Genomic DNA, 22,598 nt, shown 5'->3' with positions numbered 1-22,598 from the left:
CAACCCATCCTCTGTATATTACTCTTGAGATGAAAATAGGCTTGACTACTGCGCTTTTTAGCATGTTACAAAAAGGAAGAAATAGTATGATGGAATCATAGAATGGTTTGCAAAGACGCTCTGTATTAAACGATCTACAATGATCATAGGCCACTATGAAATATTTTTTATGTGTTTAACCAAAAGACCCTTCAAATCCTTTAGAAAAAACACCGACTTTAGAATCTTCCTCGTCATTCTTGTTTACTTAAATATCTATAATAACCAGTCTTTCAAAACTAGAATGTCAACCTATGTTTAGTTGTAATAGTCTAGCCTTCTTTTCTGGCACAGAAGTTTAATATTTGCCAAATGATCATTCTACTTTTGCCTTGGGTATATGCTATTTGTTTTCACGTATTCAAATTTATATTTCACAAAGTTTCAAGACTTTTTAATCTCTTAAATAATAATAATCCAAATTAAGAATTAAAAAAACTTAATGGGCATGAAAGAAAAAAATATGCATTCAACAAAACTGATGATAAGATAATGTGACTGGCAAAAAATGTATTTTTATAGTCTATTTATGACCATTTCAAACCAGGACGATCAATTTAGAGGGATTTTTCTTGAAATAACTTTCAGATAGATTATCAATTCCCCCCTTTTTCTATGATACACAATTACTAGTTTAAAACAACTACTTTTGCAAACCCAAAAAAATAAAAACAAATAAGTTCTGCTTTCAATACAAAAAAATTAAAGATCTTTTGAATAAATGTATATCAATTTTTGAAATCTGAGTTTTAATAGAATAATGTAAAAATGTGCATGTATTTTGAGAATAAAACAAAATGTACTAGTTTGACATATTGTCTGAAATGATGTTTGGCAATAGGTTAAATAATCATCATCAGATTCAAGCAAATAAGCTTAATGCATGGAAATATCAGGCAATAACTGATTGCCCAAGTGTAAGCCTATTGCCTAGGATTTAAACTGTATGCATAATTTCACTAATTGCCGCTAGCATATATATAATTATATCAAGAAAAGCTGTACAACAATTAACGGTAATGTATACAGAAACGATGAACAATGGAAATATATACAGTAACGCTGAACAACGGCAGTATTTACAGTAACGATGAACAATATTTTACTTTTATCCATATTTTGTGAAAAAAAATCTGGTTAAACCACAATTTCAGACTGTAATAGACAAACGTTTTGATGAATTGCCCAAAACCAGCGGTTTTTATGTAACACTTTTACACTGGTAGCAATGGTAGTATGCAGAAATGGTGTATTGTGGTTAAACATGTACAATAATATAGGTTTTTTATCTTCATCTTAGATTTTTATATAAAGTCGTTTTACTTACGCTCCTTCTGTTTTATCAACCGAATTGTAGGACACGGATCCAAAATGACATCGAACGTCTTTTGATGTAGTGAAAGCACTACGTGTATTCTTCTCTGGTGCCCAAACAATGACATACACTTTAGGAAAGAAAAGCAATACAAGTGAAACAGATGCACTTAGACTGATGGCTATAGATAATGTAAAAACTTTTGGGTCGCTTCCGAAATAAATGGCAAAAAATCCTAACCAAATCACACAAGTCGTATACATGGTAAATCCAATAAATTTAGCCTCATTAAAGTTTTCAGGAAGGTTTCTCGTTTTAACAGCATATAATGTACACATAAATATAAGTAAAAGATCAAATCCAAGGGGTACTACAATACCAAGAGTTGTTGTGTTACAGATGAGTCTTACACGACGAGTTGTTGGATAATCTAATGTGCAGTCTGCTGGTTCTATAATAAGCATTACAGTTATAACGGCGCACTCGACACCAACCAAGATACACGAAATAATTACTTGAGAGGATGCACTCATAAAGCGTGGTTTCTTGGTGATAATTTTTTTCGTCCCTTCTAAAATTCTAGCGATTCTGTTTGTTTTTGTCACAAGCGCTCCATAAATCATAGAAAATGATAATCCTGGCAATATTCTTGTAAAATAACAAGTAACAATAGTAGGCTTGGCAACAAGTACAAAGTTACAGGAATAAGCAACAAGAATGCCGATCATAATAATGTACATGAGTTCTCTGGTGGAAGCTTTGACAACTGGAGTATTGTGATGTCGCATGAATATGACGCTAATCCATAATGTAACAAAGATTCCAAATGATGCCACTATCAAAGCAATCATAGCTTCACTGTCCGCCCAGCTCATGTTCTCTATGGGTAACTTTCGACAAGCTGAAAAATAAAAAGAGCAGACTGAAAAATCAAAAGAACATACTAGTAATCGTCACTATATTTTTAAACCATCTCCAGGTGTTGGTGTGCTCTTTAGATCTAATATCTAATAATATTTCGGATAACTGATATCCTTCATCAATATTATTATTATGTGAAAGAAATCATATCTATCTAATCTTAATTAACTATAACAATCTATAAATTAACAATTAGAAATAAATGTAGAAAGAGAGGCTCCAAGCCTTTTAAATCAAATTTGTTTGATCGTTACAAAGTTGCCTTTTGTGCAATATTAGTGATGCAATACCGTTCTCGATCGTCTTTTATAAGTCTTATATTTTTTCCATGTGCTCATCTCTTATAGAATTGGTATTTCTTTGCTACATTATGTTTTTTTTTTTTTTGTCACAAAGAAATTAGTAATACATGTATTAATTTACATTCACGTAAATTAATTGATAATAACAATTTGCACATGCAATTACTTTATGTTATATTGTCTAATTTTTTAATAAAAAATCAAATGATTTTCAAAAATGAGAACAAATTTAAACAGCAGTTTACAAAAGGGACACATACTGTCTTTCCAAACTGAAAGAAATCGAAAATAAGTAGTAGATACATTATACCAGACCTTAAAGATTTGATTGTTCAAGGTATAAATAGTATTTTTGGAAAATTTGTAGTAAAAAGAATTGAGAGAAGTATCCTACAAAGGCATGTAATCTGCTTTTTAACTGATCAACAAGAAGGAATGCGATTACAAGATATTCTAACATTAACTGTTAGAATGAATAGTGGCAATCCTTTTCATAGTTTATATATTTCTGTTGAGATTGATCACATTCTGAGTGCTAATAGATAAGACACTCATGAACACAACATACCGAACGGGGATATTAAAGGTGAACTTAAGTAGCGAAACCGGGAAAAGAACACTTGCAACAAGACCCAGCAAGATTCGGGAGGCAGATAATAATGGACAAGACGGGTCATTGAAGTGAGAAGGTTAGTAATACGTACAGAACCTATGCTTAAAATGTGTCCATGTATTTAATTTATTCGATATATTTTAATGTACGCAGACATTTAGACAAGCAACAATAAGATACTTGTTAGATATCCTAGGAGAAAAAAGAAACTCCACACATATGATGCTTGTTACGTCTGTATAAGACCCATAACTCATATCAAAATAATTAATGAAATGTCAAATCAATAGCCATGTTTAAGATCAATGAAATAATAATAACATAATGTCGAAAAACACACATACTTAAAGAAAAGAAAATGAAAAAGTCACATCAATAAGTATCATAGCATATACCTCAAGTACCGGGAAAATACGGTCAATGCAGGCTAAAACTTTAAAATATATTTTTGCATTCTCATTATTGGAGACCGCACGATGACAAGCAGTTTTTGATATTAATACCCTTGTTCTTTGGTCTTTGGTGGATAGTTGTCTCATTGGTAAATATATATAACATTTCCCTATTTTCATATTTAATGCTTATTCTTGTCGTTTCAATTTTCTCATCGTGAAGAATGTGTATTAATCATTCACTTTGGACATTAAATGTTGATTTTATCATTTCTTCGAAATTTAAAAAGAGAATGGCGTGTTTGTTATTCAATGTCAAAATGATGAGAGTAAATATTGACGAGAAGAACTGTTGCATGTTAATAAGTTGAATTCTCTGGAGTTATAAAGAAATAGATAATACGCGGACTGCATCAATGCACATACTTGTATATTCAATCTATCAGAAGAATGAAACAAATTGAAATCAAACGCACTATTGCTGCAATCAATCAAACTAAATTTGAAACAGAGGACAGAAGTCCATAGATTCAGCTAAATCCAATAAGAGGTATAATAAGCAGAACATTTAACGGGTGACATATGTAGAGCAAGATCTGCTTACCCTTCCGGAGCAACTGAGATCACCCCTAGTTTTTGGTGGTGTTCCTGTTTCTTATTCTTTATTTTTCTATGTTTTGTCATGTGTACTATTGTTTGTCTGTTTGTCTTTTTCATTTGTAGCCATGGCGTGGCAGTATATTTTTGATTTATGAGTTTGACTGTCCCTCTGGTATCTTGCGTCCCTCTTAAGTAGTATAATCAACTTAGATTTATTAGATAAAACTTAAATAAAAAATAAGACCGTGGTATTATTCCACATTTAGCCCTATTATTCTACTAACATTCAGACATAAATTCCCAAACATTGTTAATTTTTAAGATTATTTACCAGACAAAAGGATATTTCTTGTTCTGGCTTTGTGCCTTAGTTGGTGTAAATTGGGTCTATCTTTTTTACTGGTATTTTTATACTTATTTCGATCTCTAATTTAGAATAATCGTTGAAAATGTGAAAAGAACAATTGATCAAGTATAGTCACACAAGATTTTAAATTGTATCAGTTTTGTAAAAGTAAAACGGTAAATTCGCACATTGATTGGTTCGTTAAAGAGCTTGAAATACAATGAACCACACCACGACATTGACAGTTGAGTAAGCGAATAAAAATTAAATAATTCATGCGGCAATACACACAAAATTACTTTTTTCTCTATACGCCTTAATGATCTACTGACCCGACAGATCTTCGTTAGGCCACCAGCCTTTACTGCATGTTTTACAAGTTTCCTCGTCCAACATTATCTCATTATCCTCACATTTTGTACATTTCCAACAACACTTGATATTAGTTTCGATATTCTGAAAAGTGATTAATGTAGTATTTGATAAAATATAGTTCATTTTACTGTTAATTGTATTGATAACCAAATCTTTATTGCTAGAATGATTCATAATTTTCTAATAGTATTTTAAATAAAGGAACTTAAACATATTAAAAAATCTAATGCCTATACCCATTCAGAATATTCGAAAAGTGTGGACATTTTGTCTTCTACTAGTATATTATCTTACACCTGTTTCACTGAAACTTGATTGATCTTAAATGTTGTTATTGCTGTTGAAGTTTAATACAAGAACACAATTCTTCTAATTGAAAGCTGAAATGTTATTAAGTCCACATCAAAAGAGATTAATGCACTGATAAAATAAGAGATATACACCTGTCAAACTCCACTTGAAAATGCCTGTACCAAGTCAGGAATATGACAGTTATTGTTCATTCGGTTTTTGATGTATTTTGTCATTTGATTTTGCCATGTGATTAGGGACTTTCCGGTTTGATTTTCCCCTCAGTTCAGTATTTTTGTGATTTTACTTTTTCCTTAACTTTATGAAAACATTAAAGACCTACCTTAACAAAACCTTTTTTACAGGGCTCACTACAGACAGATGTCATAGGTTTTACTTTTCCCGTTCTTGGCCAGTAAATGTTGTTTTCATCTATAATTAGATGCCCAGTCTCCCATGAACCTACCATAATATATTTGTATGACACGTTTCCAAAGTCATCCTTTATTTTTTGGAAATTCATTATATCGTATCTGCAATGAATCAGAATATATTCACTTCTAAACATTTAATTAAAGAGGAGACACACAAACACATTCCAACACAACCAGCAAATCAAAACAAGATAGAAAGAATTATACCCAGGTCTTACTAAAGATTTTAAAGGAGAATATGTTCTTCACATGAATTTTAAATCGATTGGCTGTTAAGATCAAGAAAACGTAGTCGTTTTTCCGATGACACTTTACAAAGTAAGGGAAAATACATAGATATACATCTCGATATCTATAAATACAAACGAGTTCTCCAGTACTCGTTGCCATCCCTATTTATTTATGATTTAAGTTAAACGTACCTGCCATGTGCTGGTTTAAATCTCACAGCCTCAGTGGTGACAAGCTAGTGATATTGTAAATGAACTACTTTAAACACTCGGCAACTGAGTCCCCTGCTTGAGATAAATGTAACTACTAAACGTACAAGTTCTAATTTATATCTAGATCTTTTCCATGATATGGACCCCCTGATGGACGACTTCAAACTAGAATATTTTACAAACTTAATGATTCCAATGTCATTAAAAGCAGTATGCTCCTAACACAAAAACTGTATTAACAGAGTATGAGCAAGAATGACTGAACTCGACCCTACATTAACGGTTCATCGTGGATTTGTTGACCGATATAATGTGTCAATGTCCTTTAGGTTTGTTTTACGTAGTTAGATCTTTTGACACAAGTATAGTAATCTGATTGTTTTTCTAAATGTGTCCTATCTGCCAGTAGCATGTGACTGAATTTGAATAAGTAAGATTGATATATATATATAGAATAACCATACATTGTTTCGAAATATCAATGTTATTGGTACAAGGATTAGAAACAGGCAGAAAGCGGGGCTGTGCCGAGCATTTCCACCTGTTTCGAGCCGAGTACAAATAACATTGATATTTCGAGACAATGTATGGTTATTCTTGATGTACTGCAACTCTTAAAACTGTTCTAAATGAAGCATTTTGGGAAAAAAACATCATTTCTGAATTTGAAGCGGATGACGTTAAATTTCCGCGAACCTGTATGTTTTATTGACGTAATAAATAAAACTCTACTGAAACACATTGTCAACGTCATAAACAAGGTGATATACGGTCAGTGACTGTATATCACATATGAATAAACGTTCAATGCAATTTGACTGCTTAAATAGCACAGCTGCAGTATATAAATGTATAGTGGGAGACACTAACACTGTCAACAAATCTGGTTTTGATCCTTTTCAAGCTCTTGCGATTCCTTCAGTTTTATTTCTATTTCCATGATTTCTCTTTTCCTAATCGATTCAAATTAGAATGCCAGTACTACTGTAGCCTTAATCTATAAACAACACATGGTTTAAAGCTCGTGGCAGAAGTTAGTTAACAATGCATATCAGCTGGTTTGTTGTCCCATAGGATTACAAGTGTACTTGCCCTGCGGTCATTCCAATATTAATTTTATCATATACCTCTAAAATAATCTAAATATGTTACAATTCTAAGACTGTCGATCTCTATATGATAACTTATGGTGCAACAGGTCTAACACCAGCAGTTTATTTACCTTCTCTCAAACCCCTGCTATTGTGATATCTCGACAACGTATTATATAGATATAGGAAGATGTGGTGTGAGTGCCAATGAGACAACTCTCCATCCAAGTAACAATTCAAAAAGTAAACCATCATAGGTTAAAGTACGGCCTTCAACACGGAGCCTTGGCTCACACCGAACAACAAGCTATAAAGGGCCCCAAAATTACTAGTGTAAAACCATTCAAACGGGAAAACCAACGGTCTAATCTATATAAACAAAACGAGAAACACGTATATATTACATAAACAAACGACAACTACTGTACATCAGATTCCTGACTTAGGACAGGTGCAAACATTTGCAGCGGGATTAAACGTTTTAATGGATCCAAACCTTCTCCCTTTTTTTCTGAAACAATAGCATAACATCACAACATAGAAAAACACACGAAAAAATGTCAATTGGCAGACTTAACTCAATCAAAAAACGTATGATTACACAATGAACGAATAAATTTGATCTGCGATATCTGAATACAAATGCACAGTTAATTAAACATTAGAGACAAACATTCATGACCAACAAGCTAACAAACATATTCAAACAAAGCCATGGCAGGACATCACTGAGAAATATTTAACCGATTAAAATTCACTTTAGAAAAAAAACTTTAAAAAAAAAAATTATAATCTTGAAGTTTATACAAATGTAGTAAGAATAATTGAAAAATTGAAGATATTACAAATAATCAAAGCTGGTGTACAGACAAGATCCATATATTTAAAAAAAAAAAAAAAAAAAAAAAAATTATAAACAGTATCAACAGGTCGAATTAACAAGAAAATACGATTTGAGAGTACGCGCAGTTACTGACAGCTAGTTAAAAGCCAAAGCCAATCAATAATAAAAAATCATGCATCAGAGCTAAAATTAACTAAAACACATCCCAGGGATTTAGTATTTTAACGTCATTAATAGTCAAAGAAGACATGACTTGTGCAATGCCAAAAATAAATGTATCGACAGGTAGTAGGATAGTGAAGAGCGACTTCTATAGAAATAAAAATTAACGTATCTGTGTCTCTATACATCTCGCCTCAAAAGATAATGAAATTCAGTTATGTTTTAATTTGATAATGACAAAATCAATATTAGTGCCAATGTGAACTATATTCAGAGATCTAATTACAATATTGGTACGATAACCCTTACTTATAAGTTTGTTTAAAGGTTCGACGAGTTTACAAGGATCACATAGTGATTTCCTCGCTTTAAGTACAATATTACCATAAAATTTAGGATGTGAAATACCATTTTTAATAAGCTTTCTACAGGTATAGCCAAATTTACTAATCAAATCTTTGTATCTATGAAAGAATTTAGTAAAAGTTTTAAGTAATTTATGGTATCAAAATCCCTGACACAACAATTTACCAGTGATGCATTGATTACGTTCGTTAAAATCTATGACATCAGAACACACACGGGCAAACCGAACGAGTTGCGATATATAAACACCGTATGATGGAGCCAAAGGCACATCGCCGTCTAAAAAAGGAAAATTAACAATAGGAAATGAAAAATCGTCTCTTTTGTCGTAAATTTTAGTGTGAAGTTTCCCGTTTGAAATTGAAATGTCAAAATCTAGAAAAGGACAACTGCTGCTGTTTATGTTAGATTCAGTTAAAGTAAGTTCGTTTGGGTAAATTTCTGAAGTATATTTAGAGAACTCTGGATTATTCAACGAAAAAATATCATCCAGATAACGGTAGGTATTTTTGAAAGTATCAACCAAATATAACAATGATGGGTCTTTACTGAGTTTGGTCATAAACTGAGATTCATAGCAATATAGAAATAAATCTGCAATAAAAGGGGCACTGTTGGTATCCATAGGAATACCTGCTACCTGACGATACACTTTATCGCCGAAACGTACATAAATGTTATCTAGCAGAAAGTAATATCCTCATATTTCCAGTAAGTGAATCTAGCATACTTTCCTTTTTCGTTACAGAAAAAGGCCTTAAATGAGTTACAGCAAATAAAATTACAATGAGATTTTTCGAAAGACCATTTTATCAAATACAAAAACTTTTTCTTTATAAGATTGTGTGGAAGTGTAGTGTACAGAGTAGAAAAATCATAACTGTCAACAGAGTTGTAAGGACCATTGAAAGCATGTATTTTATCTAAAACCTCTAAAGAATTTTTAACACTCCAAAAATAATTAATACCATTATTTTCATAAGCTTTATTACAAAAATTAATAACCAGTTCTTTGAGAGTAGTAAGGGAGGTAGTTAGAAGCACTGATAGATTAGAAGTAGAACACTTACTCGAAGCGGAGATGAAACGGAATTGAAATGTTTTTTTGTGTAATTTCGGTAACCAGTACATGGTAGGAACTTTCAAATGTTCGGAAGATGCTTTAAGCTGGGTAGTGGCAGTGGTATGCTTGTTAACGATTTGACTCTCTGTGGTGCGCACTGACCTGAATGTAGAGGAATTGATAATTTCGTTTTGAAGAACATCGTGTAGTATATGCGTCACACCACCACTACATTATTTGCTGCCTTTTCTGCCGGTACGAACACAAACCGCTCTGCAAGTACCTTGAGTTTGTTTTTTATTCTAGAAATGGGTATATCATGGTTCCTATTATTAATTTCAGAATATATGCATGTATACCGTCTTTCATTGGTAAAATGAGAATAAATACTTAACGACAGCACGTCGTTTATTCGAGATTGTATATGTTTGATATTGGTAAAACTATTATATTAGGTTGTTACATTCCGCGAAAATTAAAGATAAAAAATATATCAATAATGTCTTGTAAATAATTGAAAAAATTTAACATCTCAATCATTTCTAATTTACGTCATAAATGATTTAATGACAAACAAAACTAATATTTGTTTTTTACTTACAACCAAAATATGAGGGTTTATGACGCATCGTAGTAGAATAACTGACCAATTGATAAAAAGAAGGGATCAATGGTATTTGTCTCAAATTACAATACATAAGCACTCACATCTAAAACAGAAATGGACGTATAATAACCAAAACACATGATTTAGTATTACCTTGCAGGTGGGTCTCCATTGTCATCAAAATAAAGACTTTCGTTGCTATAAGTTATCATAGAAACGTTAAGTAGATACTGTTTGTAAAGGGAACCTTTGACTGGTGACATTTTCTTGCAAATCCCTGGTCTTCCGCCACATAGATCTTTCTGCATAGTATGGAGAGCGTATGCCATTGTATACAAAGCATTTTGTATAAATCCTAGCTTAGAATCCTGAACAAAATTTGGATTTTTCTCATTGCCTATCAAATAGAAAAAATAATATTTAAATGAAGTTGTCATTTGAGGAAATGTTACAACTATTAGTCTTACAGTTTTCAACCAGTTATTTCCTCAATGATTTAAAAAAAAACTTAAAAAAAAAGAATTATGCATATATTCTTTAGACCGTTTTTTACCGTTTTTAGATGGTGACGTTCCCTTGTCACCATCTTACGGTGTTTATACATCTCAACTTGTACGATTTGCTCGTGTATTTAACAACGTTTAAGATTGTAACGAGCGAATTTTATGTATGACTGAAAAAAATATTACACCAGGGTTTTCGATATCACAAACTAGTCAAAACATTTACTAAATTTTATCATTCGTATAAGGACATCATTCGTAAATATAGCTCAACATGCAGACTTCTTATACGTTCAGGTATTTCACATCCACTTTTTTTATGGGAATATTCTTTATAAAGCACAAAGGTGTCAGTATTCACCTCAGAAACTAAAAAAAACTTTGAAAAGACTTATCAAGAAGGGATAATGTTACGATACTGTTGTCAGGTCATTAAAGATTGCATATTTGTGCGTTAATATTGATTCACTTATAGGGTCTTTGCATCGGAACTAAACACATTTATTCAAAATTCATTTGTTGGCATGACACGGGTTATGTTCTTCTCATATATGTTATGATGGTATGATACTAAACCCCTAACGGGAAGGATTGTGCCTGATGTTCATATGATGAAATCATAATCTTTCAGTCGGTTTAATTGAAGTCTGGAGCTGACATGTCAGTTAACTGCTAGTAGTCTGTTGTTATTTATGTATTATTGTCATTTTGTTTATTTTCTTCGGTTACATCTTCTGACATCAGACTAGGACTTCTCTTGAACTGAATGTTAATGTGCATATTGTTATGCGTTTACTTTTCTACATTGGCTAGAGGTATAGGGGGGGGGGGTGTGAGATCTCACAAACATGTTTAACTCCGCCGCATTTTTGCGCCTGTCCCAAGTCAGGAGCCTCTGGCCTTTGTTAGTCTTGTATTATTTTAATTTTAGTTTCTTGTGTACAATTTGGAAATTAATATGGCGTTCATTATTACTGAACTAGTATATATTTGTTTAGGGGCCAGCTGAAAGACGCCTCCCGGTGCGGGAATTTCTCGCTACATTGAAGACCTGTTGGTGACCTTCTGCTGTTGTTTTTTCTATGTTCGAGTTGTTGTCTCTTTGACACATTCCCCATTTCCATTCTCAATTTTATTTTTTATTTAAATCAGATATTAAAATAAGTCACGGTTGACAGTTTATATATGATTGAGAAATATCTTTGTTGTTGCATTATTGTCGTATACTCATTTTCCCCTATACCAAACACACTTGGTATGTGATAAGTAAAGATTACTAGTATCGTGTTTCTATACATTGATATCGTAAAATATCAGCTTCGTGCCACAATGCGGATCTTTGTGGCTAGTATAAGCGAACGATCAAATATCTTCGCGTTGTGTCGAGATATCGATATTTTACGATGTGTGTAGAAAATCCGATAAATGTAATTTATTCTTATCCAAAAAAAATAAATCTATACTTATTTAGTTATTATATATGTCACCAGTGGTAGTTTCATGATACTACCAATTTATGTCGGTATCGAGGTGCAGTTTTACGGTTAATTCTGTCAATATTATGTTTAAGGTTTACTTTGATGAATTTGAATTAAGACTTAAAGAAAGAGGTATAATAAATTTCACTTGTATGCAGGATAGTATTCTTTTCTCATTCACAGAGACAGATTTTGAAAGGTGTCAAATATTTCTTGAATTTCATCTACTTTAAAAAGACAATCAAAACAAAATTCGGGGCTGAATTGTGCTATTTAAAGTTAACTTAATTCAATCCATAAATTTAAAATGTTCGTCTCGAATTAGGGAAGGTGTTCAATACACGCTCACGTTTGATTAAAATGCATTCATTGAATACATTATTCAGTCATCTTTCAGTGCAAAACACATTTCACTTTTTCAGTTGTTCATTTTGGAACTTTTTACCCACGGCTCATAGCCAATTGATTAAATTTTAGACTTGTTATCGTTGCTAGAATGTGTGACACTCAGTGAGAAAAAGCACATGCAGATTTCTAGTATGCTACAGGGGGCAAAAACCTGTATGATTTAATCGCCAGTCATCATACCTTAGGTTCATCATAGTTAACAGTACGTTAGTACTATGATTTATAAAATGTTTCATGATATTGCAAGTCTTCGGTAGTTAGGCATGAACAAATGAGCGCGTTTATTCTTTAGCTAGCTACAGCCTGAGCCTGGTTTGATAATCATGTACAAGAACATTTGGCAATGGAAATTCAAAAACCTTGTGGAATTAAGGTTGAGTTATGCTATGTTTCACTGAACAACAAAGGTTCGATGGAATACACAGCTCCTTTTTTATGTAAGTGCTTTGGTTTTAAGGTGGTACCCAACACCTTCACAAACATTAATTTGGCTCGTTCAATTTTCATTAAGGAATGACTGTAATATGTTTTCTGTCTATGAAGAAATAACATAAAAAATTTGGTGCACACTGAATAACGCGCGTATATATTCATGTCTCATATACATGAAACATATTTCATTCAACAGTGTGCGCCACATTTTTTATGTTATTTCGAATAGACAGAAAAAATATTTCAGTAATTTTTTATAACTTAATTCTGAATTCCATTTTAAACCGTAGAAAACCATGAAAAAACGTTGATGACGTCACGGTCACATGACTTAATTATGTCTATGGTCTCATAACGAAATAACGTCAGCCAATCAGAAGACGTGTTACATCGACAATTAAATTATTAAAATTTTGACAAAGTATTTACTTCGACCATTTGATAAAAATATAAAAATTTGAAATTTTTTTAACCAACCATTGAAATTATCAGAAAAATTACGCTGGATATATAGCAGTTTGACACACATTAATTGTGATCATTGAAAAGCTTAACATTCCCTAAACAACACAACGTAATTAAAACGTTTAGCTGATTTTAAAGGGTTATCTCCCTGTAGTGCCTTAATTATCGAGTACGACTGAAAATCTAGATAAGAAAGGTTTATCAATTTTTGTGTTGTGATGAAACATGGATCTTATTGCATATGATAAATATTTACCTGTGCAGGTATTGTTAAATTGTGTTGGGTTTGCTCCAGGGATGCTGCACTTGTAATTTTCTTGCCAATATTCCTGAAACCACGGATTCCTATCATTAGTGTACGGACTGAGGTTCTGGAACATATCATCAAACCAATCAATCAGAGGTGAATGAAGCTTTATTGACATACCACCTGCTGCTGCCGCCTCGTTGTCTTTCACAACATCAGGTCTGTCATTCCAGCCGTCGCTAAATAGATTTAAACAAAATAACTTATTGCCTATATTCGTCGTTGTTCTGTAGGCTACCAGTATGTTTATTGAACAGAAATCATAGTGATTTTTTTCTCTATTATTTATGTTCCTAATATGTCAACGTCTTAGCACAGTACAAGTAACCATCCTTCATCGAATATAACTTCACCCACACGAATAAAGACACATAAAAGCTTAGCTTAAGGTAAGTAAGCACAAGCCTATGTATGTGTTTATGAGAAGGGTACTTTGGAAATTTTCGTGAACTGAATATTTTCAAGTATCAATATCAAAGAATAATGTATACAAAAGTCAATCTAAAAAAATCTTCATAAACCTTTTTTTGAAATTTGTTTATTTTTGTTTCAATTTTAGTTTTCTTGGATTCCTATGATTCAATTAGATATTGCATATAGACATATCCCAATTAAAAAGTCTTGGTAAATAAGGAAGTTTGGGCAACATCATGTATCGAAGTGTTAATCAAGAGTAAAATTCCAATGGACCACATTCAAGTACTTTGCAGATATGCAAATCATTCAAGAATTAAGCAACGCTGAATATTGTTATTGACGGCTATTTTGAAACATTATTGAAATGTACATGTTTGTGTTTAAAAATGGTATAGAACGATATTTATTACAAACAATGAATCAGTTTGTATCCTAAAACAATGAATATAAAACTACATTGTAAAACAATGTAAAATGTTAGAAAAAGCTTCAAAAACAGGACAAAAGGCGAGACTCGTCATTTGAAGTAAGTCTACCATCACAGATGTGTAAAAGTAATCTCATTTAAGAAATACTATAGCATCGACAAAACATCGTAATATACGAATGAAAAAGAAAACGGTATAAAATCAGAAATCGATCTCTTACTTTATCACAATTATAAACTTTCTTTGTCAGTAGGAGAAGGCGAAACAAAAGTTGACATATTACTTGTCACTCTTCTGACATTTACATTTACCATAAATCCAAATCAGGATCTCGTATCATACGAGATGCCACGAGAATAATAAAGATACTCTTGGTTATGAATCTTTTGCAAATTGGAAATGAACACAGATGTATATGACTGTTACATTGTTTAATGTGTGTGGTGTCTAGGTTGTATGTAGATTACCATTCATCACATGAAGAAAATTATACAAAACTGCCCATGGGTAGTGAGGTGAAAAATATGTATAAAAAGAAAGTTATTTTAAATCTTCCGACAGTGGAATAGAAAGGAATTGGAAAAAGCGAATGAAGCGATTGTCTATAAACCCTTATATAATATAAGAAGAACTTTACTTGAACATGATATTATAAGCATACACAATTTGCGATTAGAATTGATTCATTCACCAGCACCGAATGTATAAAACGCATTACGAAAGATGCAAAGTGCAGCGCTGAAAATAAAGTCTAGAATGCAAATTTAAAGTCTAGCACTGAAAATATATATTCGAAATATTGCACTAAAGGTGTAAAGTCTAGAGCTTGTCTGGGATGTAATGGCAAGTGTTGTGGGTATAAAGTTAAGGTTCCTATATATCAATTCAAGCTATGTAGATGTAACATCCAGCGCTAAAACTATAAAGGAAATAAAACTCCAGAGAAACCTATACCAACTTGTATTACACAACCGTAAAATACAGTACAGAAGACAGTATTTTTGTTTTGTACTTTATCTTTAACTGTGCGCAATAAATTGACACATCAAACAATGTTTTTTTTTAAAACACGGTCATTTTGATTTACTTTTAAAGTCTATTCAATCTTACTGTTGGTGAACCAAACTTAAATGGAAATCTAATTTACCTAATGAGGAGATAAGTAAAATATTTTAAAAAGTGTCACAATCTTATTAGTAAATTTTTTACCACCAGAAGAATACGAATATTGACGAAATTTAACTGTATGCATTTGAGAACGAGACATTATATGTTATTTCGATCTTCACAGGTGATATGGTTTATAAATAAAGGCAGTAGTATATCGTTGTTCAAAATTTAATAAATCGATAGAGAATAAAAAACAAATCTGGGTAACAAACTAAAACTGAGGGAAACGTATCAAATATAAGAGAACTACTACACAACAGAGACACAACACCGAAACGTATCACACAGAGAAACGAACTATAATATAAAAATAGCCATTTTCCTGACTTGGTACAGGGCAGTTTATGAAAAAAAATTGGGTTGAACTTTGTTTTGTGGCATGCCAAACCTCCCGCTTTAATGACAATGTTAATTATAACATTAAAATTACAACATTACACGACAGGGTTACAATAAATAAACATATAAATGGGAGAAAATATAGAAACAAACGAATAATATCCATCCAAAGGTAACAGGTTAAAATAACTTTATACACCAAACGCGCGCTACGTCCACACAAAACTATGCTCAGATGTAAAAAGTTTGAAAGCCATAACAACTACCAAGTTGAAGATCTTCGAGGACCAAAAGTTCCAAAAAGTTGTGAGGCCAGGGTTATCCTGGCGTACTAAATTATAAACCTGGTACCTTTCATAACTATTATCCGCCTGGGACAAAACATCATTATTATCAAGATTAATACATAGTTTTGCAAACAGTAAATTTTTATAAAATGACTATAAAATAGATATACTTTGAACGACAAAATTATTTTATGTCTACCTGTGCGAATTTCAAACGCGCAATTTTACACCAGTACTGAAAAACCTTCCATCGTATAAAATCGTATAAGATAAGCAAATTGAGGATGTTAAATTTGATGTATGTCTTTTTGTGCTTCTTGATACATTTTTTGTTTTTATAGTGATTAAGATGATAACACAATGTTGACTGCTGTACCCCTATTTTTGACATTTTTACTCTTTGAGTATGTTTGTTTTGTTCACGCATCGTTGACAATGTAATGGAATTTGATGCGACTGTCATACAAGTGAGAAGTTAGCTAGATATAAAACCAGGTTCAATCCACAATTTTCTACATAAGAAAATGCCTGTACCAAGACAGGAATATGACAGTCGTTATTCATTCGTTTGATGTGTTTGAGCTTTTAATTTTGTCATTTGATTATGACTTATATCTAGAAATTGACTATAATGAGGGTCAGTTAAAAACAAAACTTTTCGACAAAAGAAATGATTTCAGCGTCCCAATTGTGAATTTTCATTTTTTAACCAAGAGTTCCAAATGGTGAAGTTGATATCATCACTTTGTAAATTTTACGGACGACATCGCGAGTTTGTTGACCGTTATGGAATATCCGTTTCACAGATGATATCGAATATGTTTCTAATGTCGTAACTACAATCCTGTTCCCTTTTTACGAATGTGACCTACCGAATTAGACTATTTACCCCTATTTGTGACATTTTTACCTATCGTTTTTGTTTGTTTTGTTCACACGTCGTTGTCAATATGATGGAGTTTGATACGACTGTCATACTAGTGAGAGTTTTAGCTAGCTATAAAACCAGGTTCAATCCACTACCTTCTACATTAGAAAATGCCTGGATAAAGTCAGGAATATGATAGTTTTTATCCATTCGTTTGATGTGTTTGGACTTTTGATTTTGCCTTTTGATTTTGGACTTTCCTTTTTGAATTTTCCTCGGAGTTCAGTATTTATATGTTTTTACTTTTGACTAAACTGAAGTGGTGACTAGGTATAGAGTAAAAAACGAATAAATTACAAAATCAACGGCCTGTTAGCCATAGTCAATACAACGCCCAAAGTGACGTCACATATAAATTTCTAAAACGTGTTCCGAAAATTTAGAGAATTTGGATGAAATTCAAGACTAGATTTGTATAACTTACATAACTTATACTAATAACAGTGAAAATTATAATACTCATTAATATTTCATTATAGTGGTAATAAGATAATTAATTGTATAAATAGCTTTGTGGTTGTTTTTTTCTGATCAAACTGCAAACCAAATATATAGTGTAAATTGCGTTGATCCAAAATAAAATCTACCGAATGAACTGGATGAGTAGTTATCCCCCAATACAACACAATAGTACAACAGCAAAAATATAATTTACAACTACAAACGTTAAAACATTTGAAAAATCCGAGGACAACAACAAACACAACATCAAAACTCAACAAATTAGTTTGGGATGGATAAGTACCGTGCCAAATCCTAAATCAATACGAATTCACACTCAGAGAAACAGTCACATTCGGGAATAAGTCACGTTCGGTAATAAAAAGATCGTCCCGTTTATCATAGTTTTTCGTGTGAAGTCGTCAATATTGAGAAAAAGATCAAGGTATGAAGCAGTCCTTCTAGTATCAGTAGTATCCTTAATTTCAAGTTCGCTGGGATATATGAGATGCAAGTATTGGCTGAAATATGGGTTATTCAGTGATCGGACATCATCAATATAAAGCGGATTTAATATATTCATGCATTGACCTTTTGATACTTTAACATAACTTTTAAAACTATTGCAATGACTTCACACGTTAAAATAACGTACGTAAACATCACAATTTCAATCAAAATTGAAAGCTAGTACAAAAAAGGGAAATAATCGGAAGATTTCATAGTTGTCATATCTATAATGAGTTTATTTACAACAACTTGGTTGATACCACTGCTGGTGGAATTTTTATTCTCCAAGGGTTTTACCAGCCCAGTAGGCAGCACTTGTGTGACCTTTTTAACTTTTTTTTTATTCGAGCGTCAGTAATGAGTCTTTTTTAGACGAGCTAAACACAAAGATTCTTCAATCCTGGTATCTATGATGAATTTATTTCCTACTCCACTCGTTCCAAAGCGTCATTAATTCACATGGATAGAGATGGTATTTTTATTTCTCAGTCGGTGAATCGAGGACAAGAGACCGGGTTTTTGGTTACGACAGTTGTATCCGTGATCATCTGTGTTTTCCGCAACTCGTGAAGGCGTCGATCGTAAAATAATCGAGGTTCTGTCTTCAGCTGTACAACTTTGAGTTCGTGGTTCTAAAGCTTCCTTGTTAGCATCAACAAATAATGTGGATTGCATTATCATTCGTTGAATACTAATTTTCGAGGATTTCGTTAGAACATTTGATCAACGAAATTAAGTCTTCAACAAAATAATTTTTTTCTATTAGGTAGTATACGGATTTTGGCAAAACCACGAAGTCAAATATCCATGAACATACAAGTTTTCCTCAATCCTCAAAAATTGGTACCCACGACAATGAATGATTCTACAGTTCTCCACATTAACGCGCTACAAATATGTACACAGAGATGGAAAACGAAGAAATGTAAATCATAAATTTCTCGTACAGTTTTGTCTGCAACCGACCTTTATTGTGTAAATGATAGAGCAGTACGGTGCTTTAAAACATATTTCTCTTATGTTGTTGATACTCTATATAGATAAAGGAAGATGTGGTGTGAGTGTTAATGAGACAACTCTCCATCCAAATAACAATTTAAAACAAAAGTTAACCATTTTAGGTCAATGTACGGCCTTCAACACGGAGCCTTGGCTCACACCGAACAACAAGTCATAAAGGGCCCCAAAATTACTTGGTAAAACTATTCAAACGGGAAAACCAACGGTCTAATCTATATAAAAAAAGAGAGAAACGAGAAACACGTATAAATTACATAAACAAATGACAACTACTGTACATCATATTCCTGATTCTTTTTGGAATAGATCGATATTGCAAGCTTCTCATCATATATCATTCCGCTTACGGTATTGTAAATATTGTTTCAGGAGTCCGGACGTCTGTTGACATTAAACGAATTCAAACTTTTTGTACGCTTCAAAATGGAATCAAATATTACAATTTTAATATTTTCGTGTAAAACATATAAATGTTTTGTATACGGTTGAAGAAATAATCATATATCGAATATGCAAAGAGAAACGTGACCTTTAAAAGTCAGCATTGACCTATCAATTAGCAAATGGAAATACCTCAATTTCGAAACACACTGCAAATATGCTAATTACCAAATTAACGCATTGTTAGCGTCCGTTATCAATATCTTACTCCTGTCAGTCAGTGTGATACGAAAACTATCTGTTCAGACGGGAATTGATAAATAATAGTTATAACCATAAAACAAAATGCTTTAAACAATTTAGGATTCAATGTTTTAATATATTAATTATTAATGTAGAATTATGGATTTATAGCAGTTGCTAAAAAAATTATTACAATAGTTTTAACGACATACAGTGGTTTGAAAACGATTTTGTGACATTTCATCCATCAAACGATATTTGGCAGACTTTAAAGTCAGCGGATGATTTCCATAGGGACTAGATCAGTTGTCAACATTTCTTAATCTGAAAAGTCATGAAGATTAAGTTCATCTCCAAGTATCCCTTTTTGAACGAAAAGATGACCTAAAATAATAAATTACTAGCAGACATATGATGTATAACATCAATCAATAATTTCATGATCATGATTTAAAACAATAGGGTCATTTTGCCTTAATATCTGAGCATATAATATAAGATAATATTTGCACACAAATGAATATATTTTTCAATTATAAAATTGAATTTTCATTTGCCAACTTAATTAAGTCTAAGGTTAAAGTTTTTCCGTCATCATTAACTCCATTCAATTTTATGGATACAAACATGTTTTTTTTACTAAATGACAGTATCAAGAGTAAAATTTTGAAAACACTTATTATTATTTTTCGTTTTTACTGATCTGTTTTTAGGCATCCTTAAAATTAAGTCTCAGGTTAAAGTTATAAATTGCCAATAACTTTATCAAACTTTCATGGAATTTTACCTTTATTTGGACAAAAACTGGGGCGAAAGATACCAGAGGGACATTCAAACTCATAAATAAAAATAAACTGACAACACTAAGGGTAAAAAAGAAAAACAAATACACAAACAATGCCGATAGCACACAAGACACAACGTAGAAAAGTAAAGACTAAGCAACAGGAACCGAACTAAATATTGTGGGTGCTCTGAAAGGGTAAGCAGATCCTGCTCCATATGTGGTATTCGTCGTGTTGTTCGTGTTTATACAAATCCGGTAATAGACTAATTCGGTAGGTCACGTTCGTGAAAGAAGTTTTGTTTTCGAACTAAAAGACAGAATGTCTAAATAATGATTTTTTTCATTTTTATAATTTTTACTAATTTATTTTTTCAGTTAACTAGTTAAAATTTGTTAAACAGCTGTATATGTTACCTTGTCAAACTTTCACAGTTTTTGTGAACATTTGGCAGAGGTTTTTTTTATGATTAAGAGATTATATCAAGCAAATTTTAAAAATACTTGCACTTTTCGTTTTCATTTTAGGTATATTCTGATAAAAACAGACATTCGGGGATTCATTTATTTTTGAAGTAAACCTTCATGGATAGTATGAATCTTTGACTGACGCTAACCTGCAAAATCTACTAGCAAAGGAAGTATATAGGCTTTAACCTGCTATCAAATACACTTCAGTTGTTTTCTGGGTCTTTCTCGCGGGCAATAAATTGCATCAAAAGAAGTTTATTTTGTTTTTATTTAACTGATATATGGACTCACTATTTACATGCAGTCAACATTACACTATTACGTTAAAAATAGCAATCGCAAATGAGACACATACTGGATGTTTAGTGGAACCCATTATGAATTTAGTTTTGAGAAATGTAGTGGCTCGGGAAAACATCTTTGTTAAAAATTAATCATTGTGGTAAATGCGATATGACTAGTCAACTTTTGTGTCATACTGCATCCATTTTTACGGTTGATTTTTTTTTTAAGATTACGAAACAAACACCGCTAACTGAGCAAACGATCAATTCATTCAATTTACTTTGGATCGAGTCTCTAATTTTCATGTTTTCTTCCTATACTGATTATGGTATACAATTATTTTCCGCTTTCACATTTAGCTAGTCCTTCTACCCATTAAAATATATAAAAAATGTATATTCTTCCCTCTACGAATTGTCAGTAAATATTGATGCTCAACCCCTAAATTTCGAAAATTCAGATGCAATTTCTGTTTATATTCATATTGAATACAAAGAAATAGTTATAGTTTGTTTAGTAAACTTCAAAGATTAGAAGGACATTAAAAAAGGATTGAGTAAACGGAGCATTACTCTTAGTCGTTAGCCAATATAACTAGTTAAGAAAGTAACCGATTTTTTTTGACACAATTATAAACACATATTTGCAGTATAGCATATTCAGCAGGTCTAAGTATTGACGTAAATGGCCATCCTCTTACAAAACACACGCGATCAACCATTTTATTATCTAAATCTTCTAGAACATTCTTATCAAAACTTCATACAGTTTTTGTCCATTCGTTTGATGTGTTTTATCCTTTGGTTTTGCCTTTTGATTAGGGACTTTCCGTTTTGAATTTTCCTAGAAGTTCAATATTTTTGTGATTTTACTTTTAAACATAGTGAGAGAAATTTGCACCTTTCATATCTACTTGACTGTACATTTTAAGTATCAACATATCATCAGGAAAACTATAGTTATAGTATAATACGTCCATCGTCAGAATATACTTATTTGTACAAAAGAGAGCTGATAACAAGATTAATATACAGGATTAATTATAGTTTCGTCTACTTAAGACTCATCAGTGACGCTCATATCAAAAAAGTTATAAG

General features: G+C 32.0%; 1 protein-coding gene across 1 annotated transcript in view; it reads right to left on the bottom strand.

Annotated features, from left to right (window-relative positions):
• LOC134686944 (metabotropic glutamate receptor 1-like) overlaps window positions 1-22,598 on the bottom strand; it is a 51,163-nt gene that overhangs the window by 5,441 nt on the left and 23,124 nt on the right. Inside the window, exons 3-7 of the mRNA XM_063546804.1 lie at window positions 13,747-13,976; window positions 10,358-10,601; window positions 5,538-5,727; window positions 4,861-4,984; window positions 1,367-2,255 (exon numbers count right to left, since the gene is read on the bottom strand). Coding sequence (XP_063402874.1) covers window positions 1,367-2,255; window positions 4,861-4,984; window positions 5,538-5,727; window positions 10,358-10,601; window positions 13,747-13,976 — 1,677 coding nt within the window. The remainder of the gene's footprint in view (window positions 1-1,366; window positions 2,256-4,860; window positions 4,985-5,537; window positions 5,728-10,357; window positions 10,602-13,746; window positions 13,977-22,598) is intronic.

This window comes from Mytilus trossulus, chromosome 10, assembly GCF_036588685.1.
Source record: "Mytilus trossulus isolate FHL-02 chromosome 10, PNRI_Mtr1.1.1.hap1, whole genome shotgun sequence".
NCBI classification, from domain to species: domain Eukaryota; kingdom Metazoa; phylum Mollusca; class Bivalvia; order Mytilida; family Mytilidae; genus Mytilus; species Mytilus trossulus.
The sequence above is the reverse complement of the archived record's forward strand: the minus strand, read 5'-3'. Positions and strand labels throughout refer to the sequence as shown.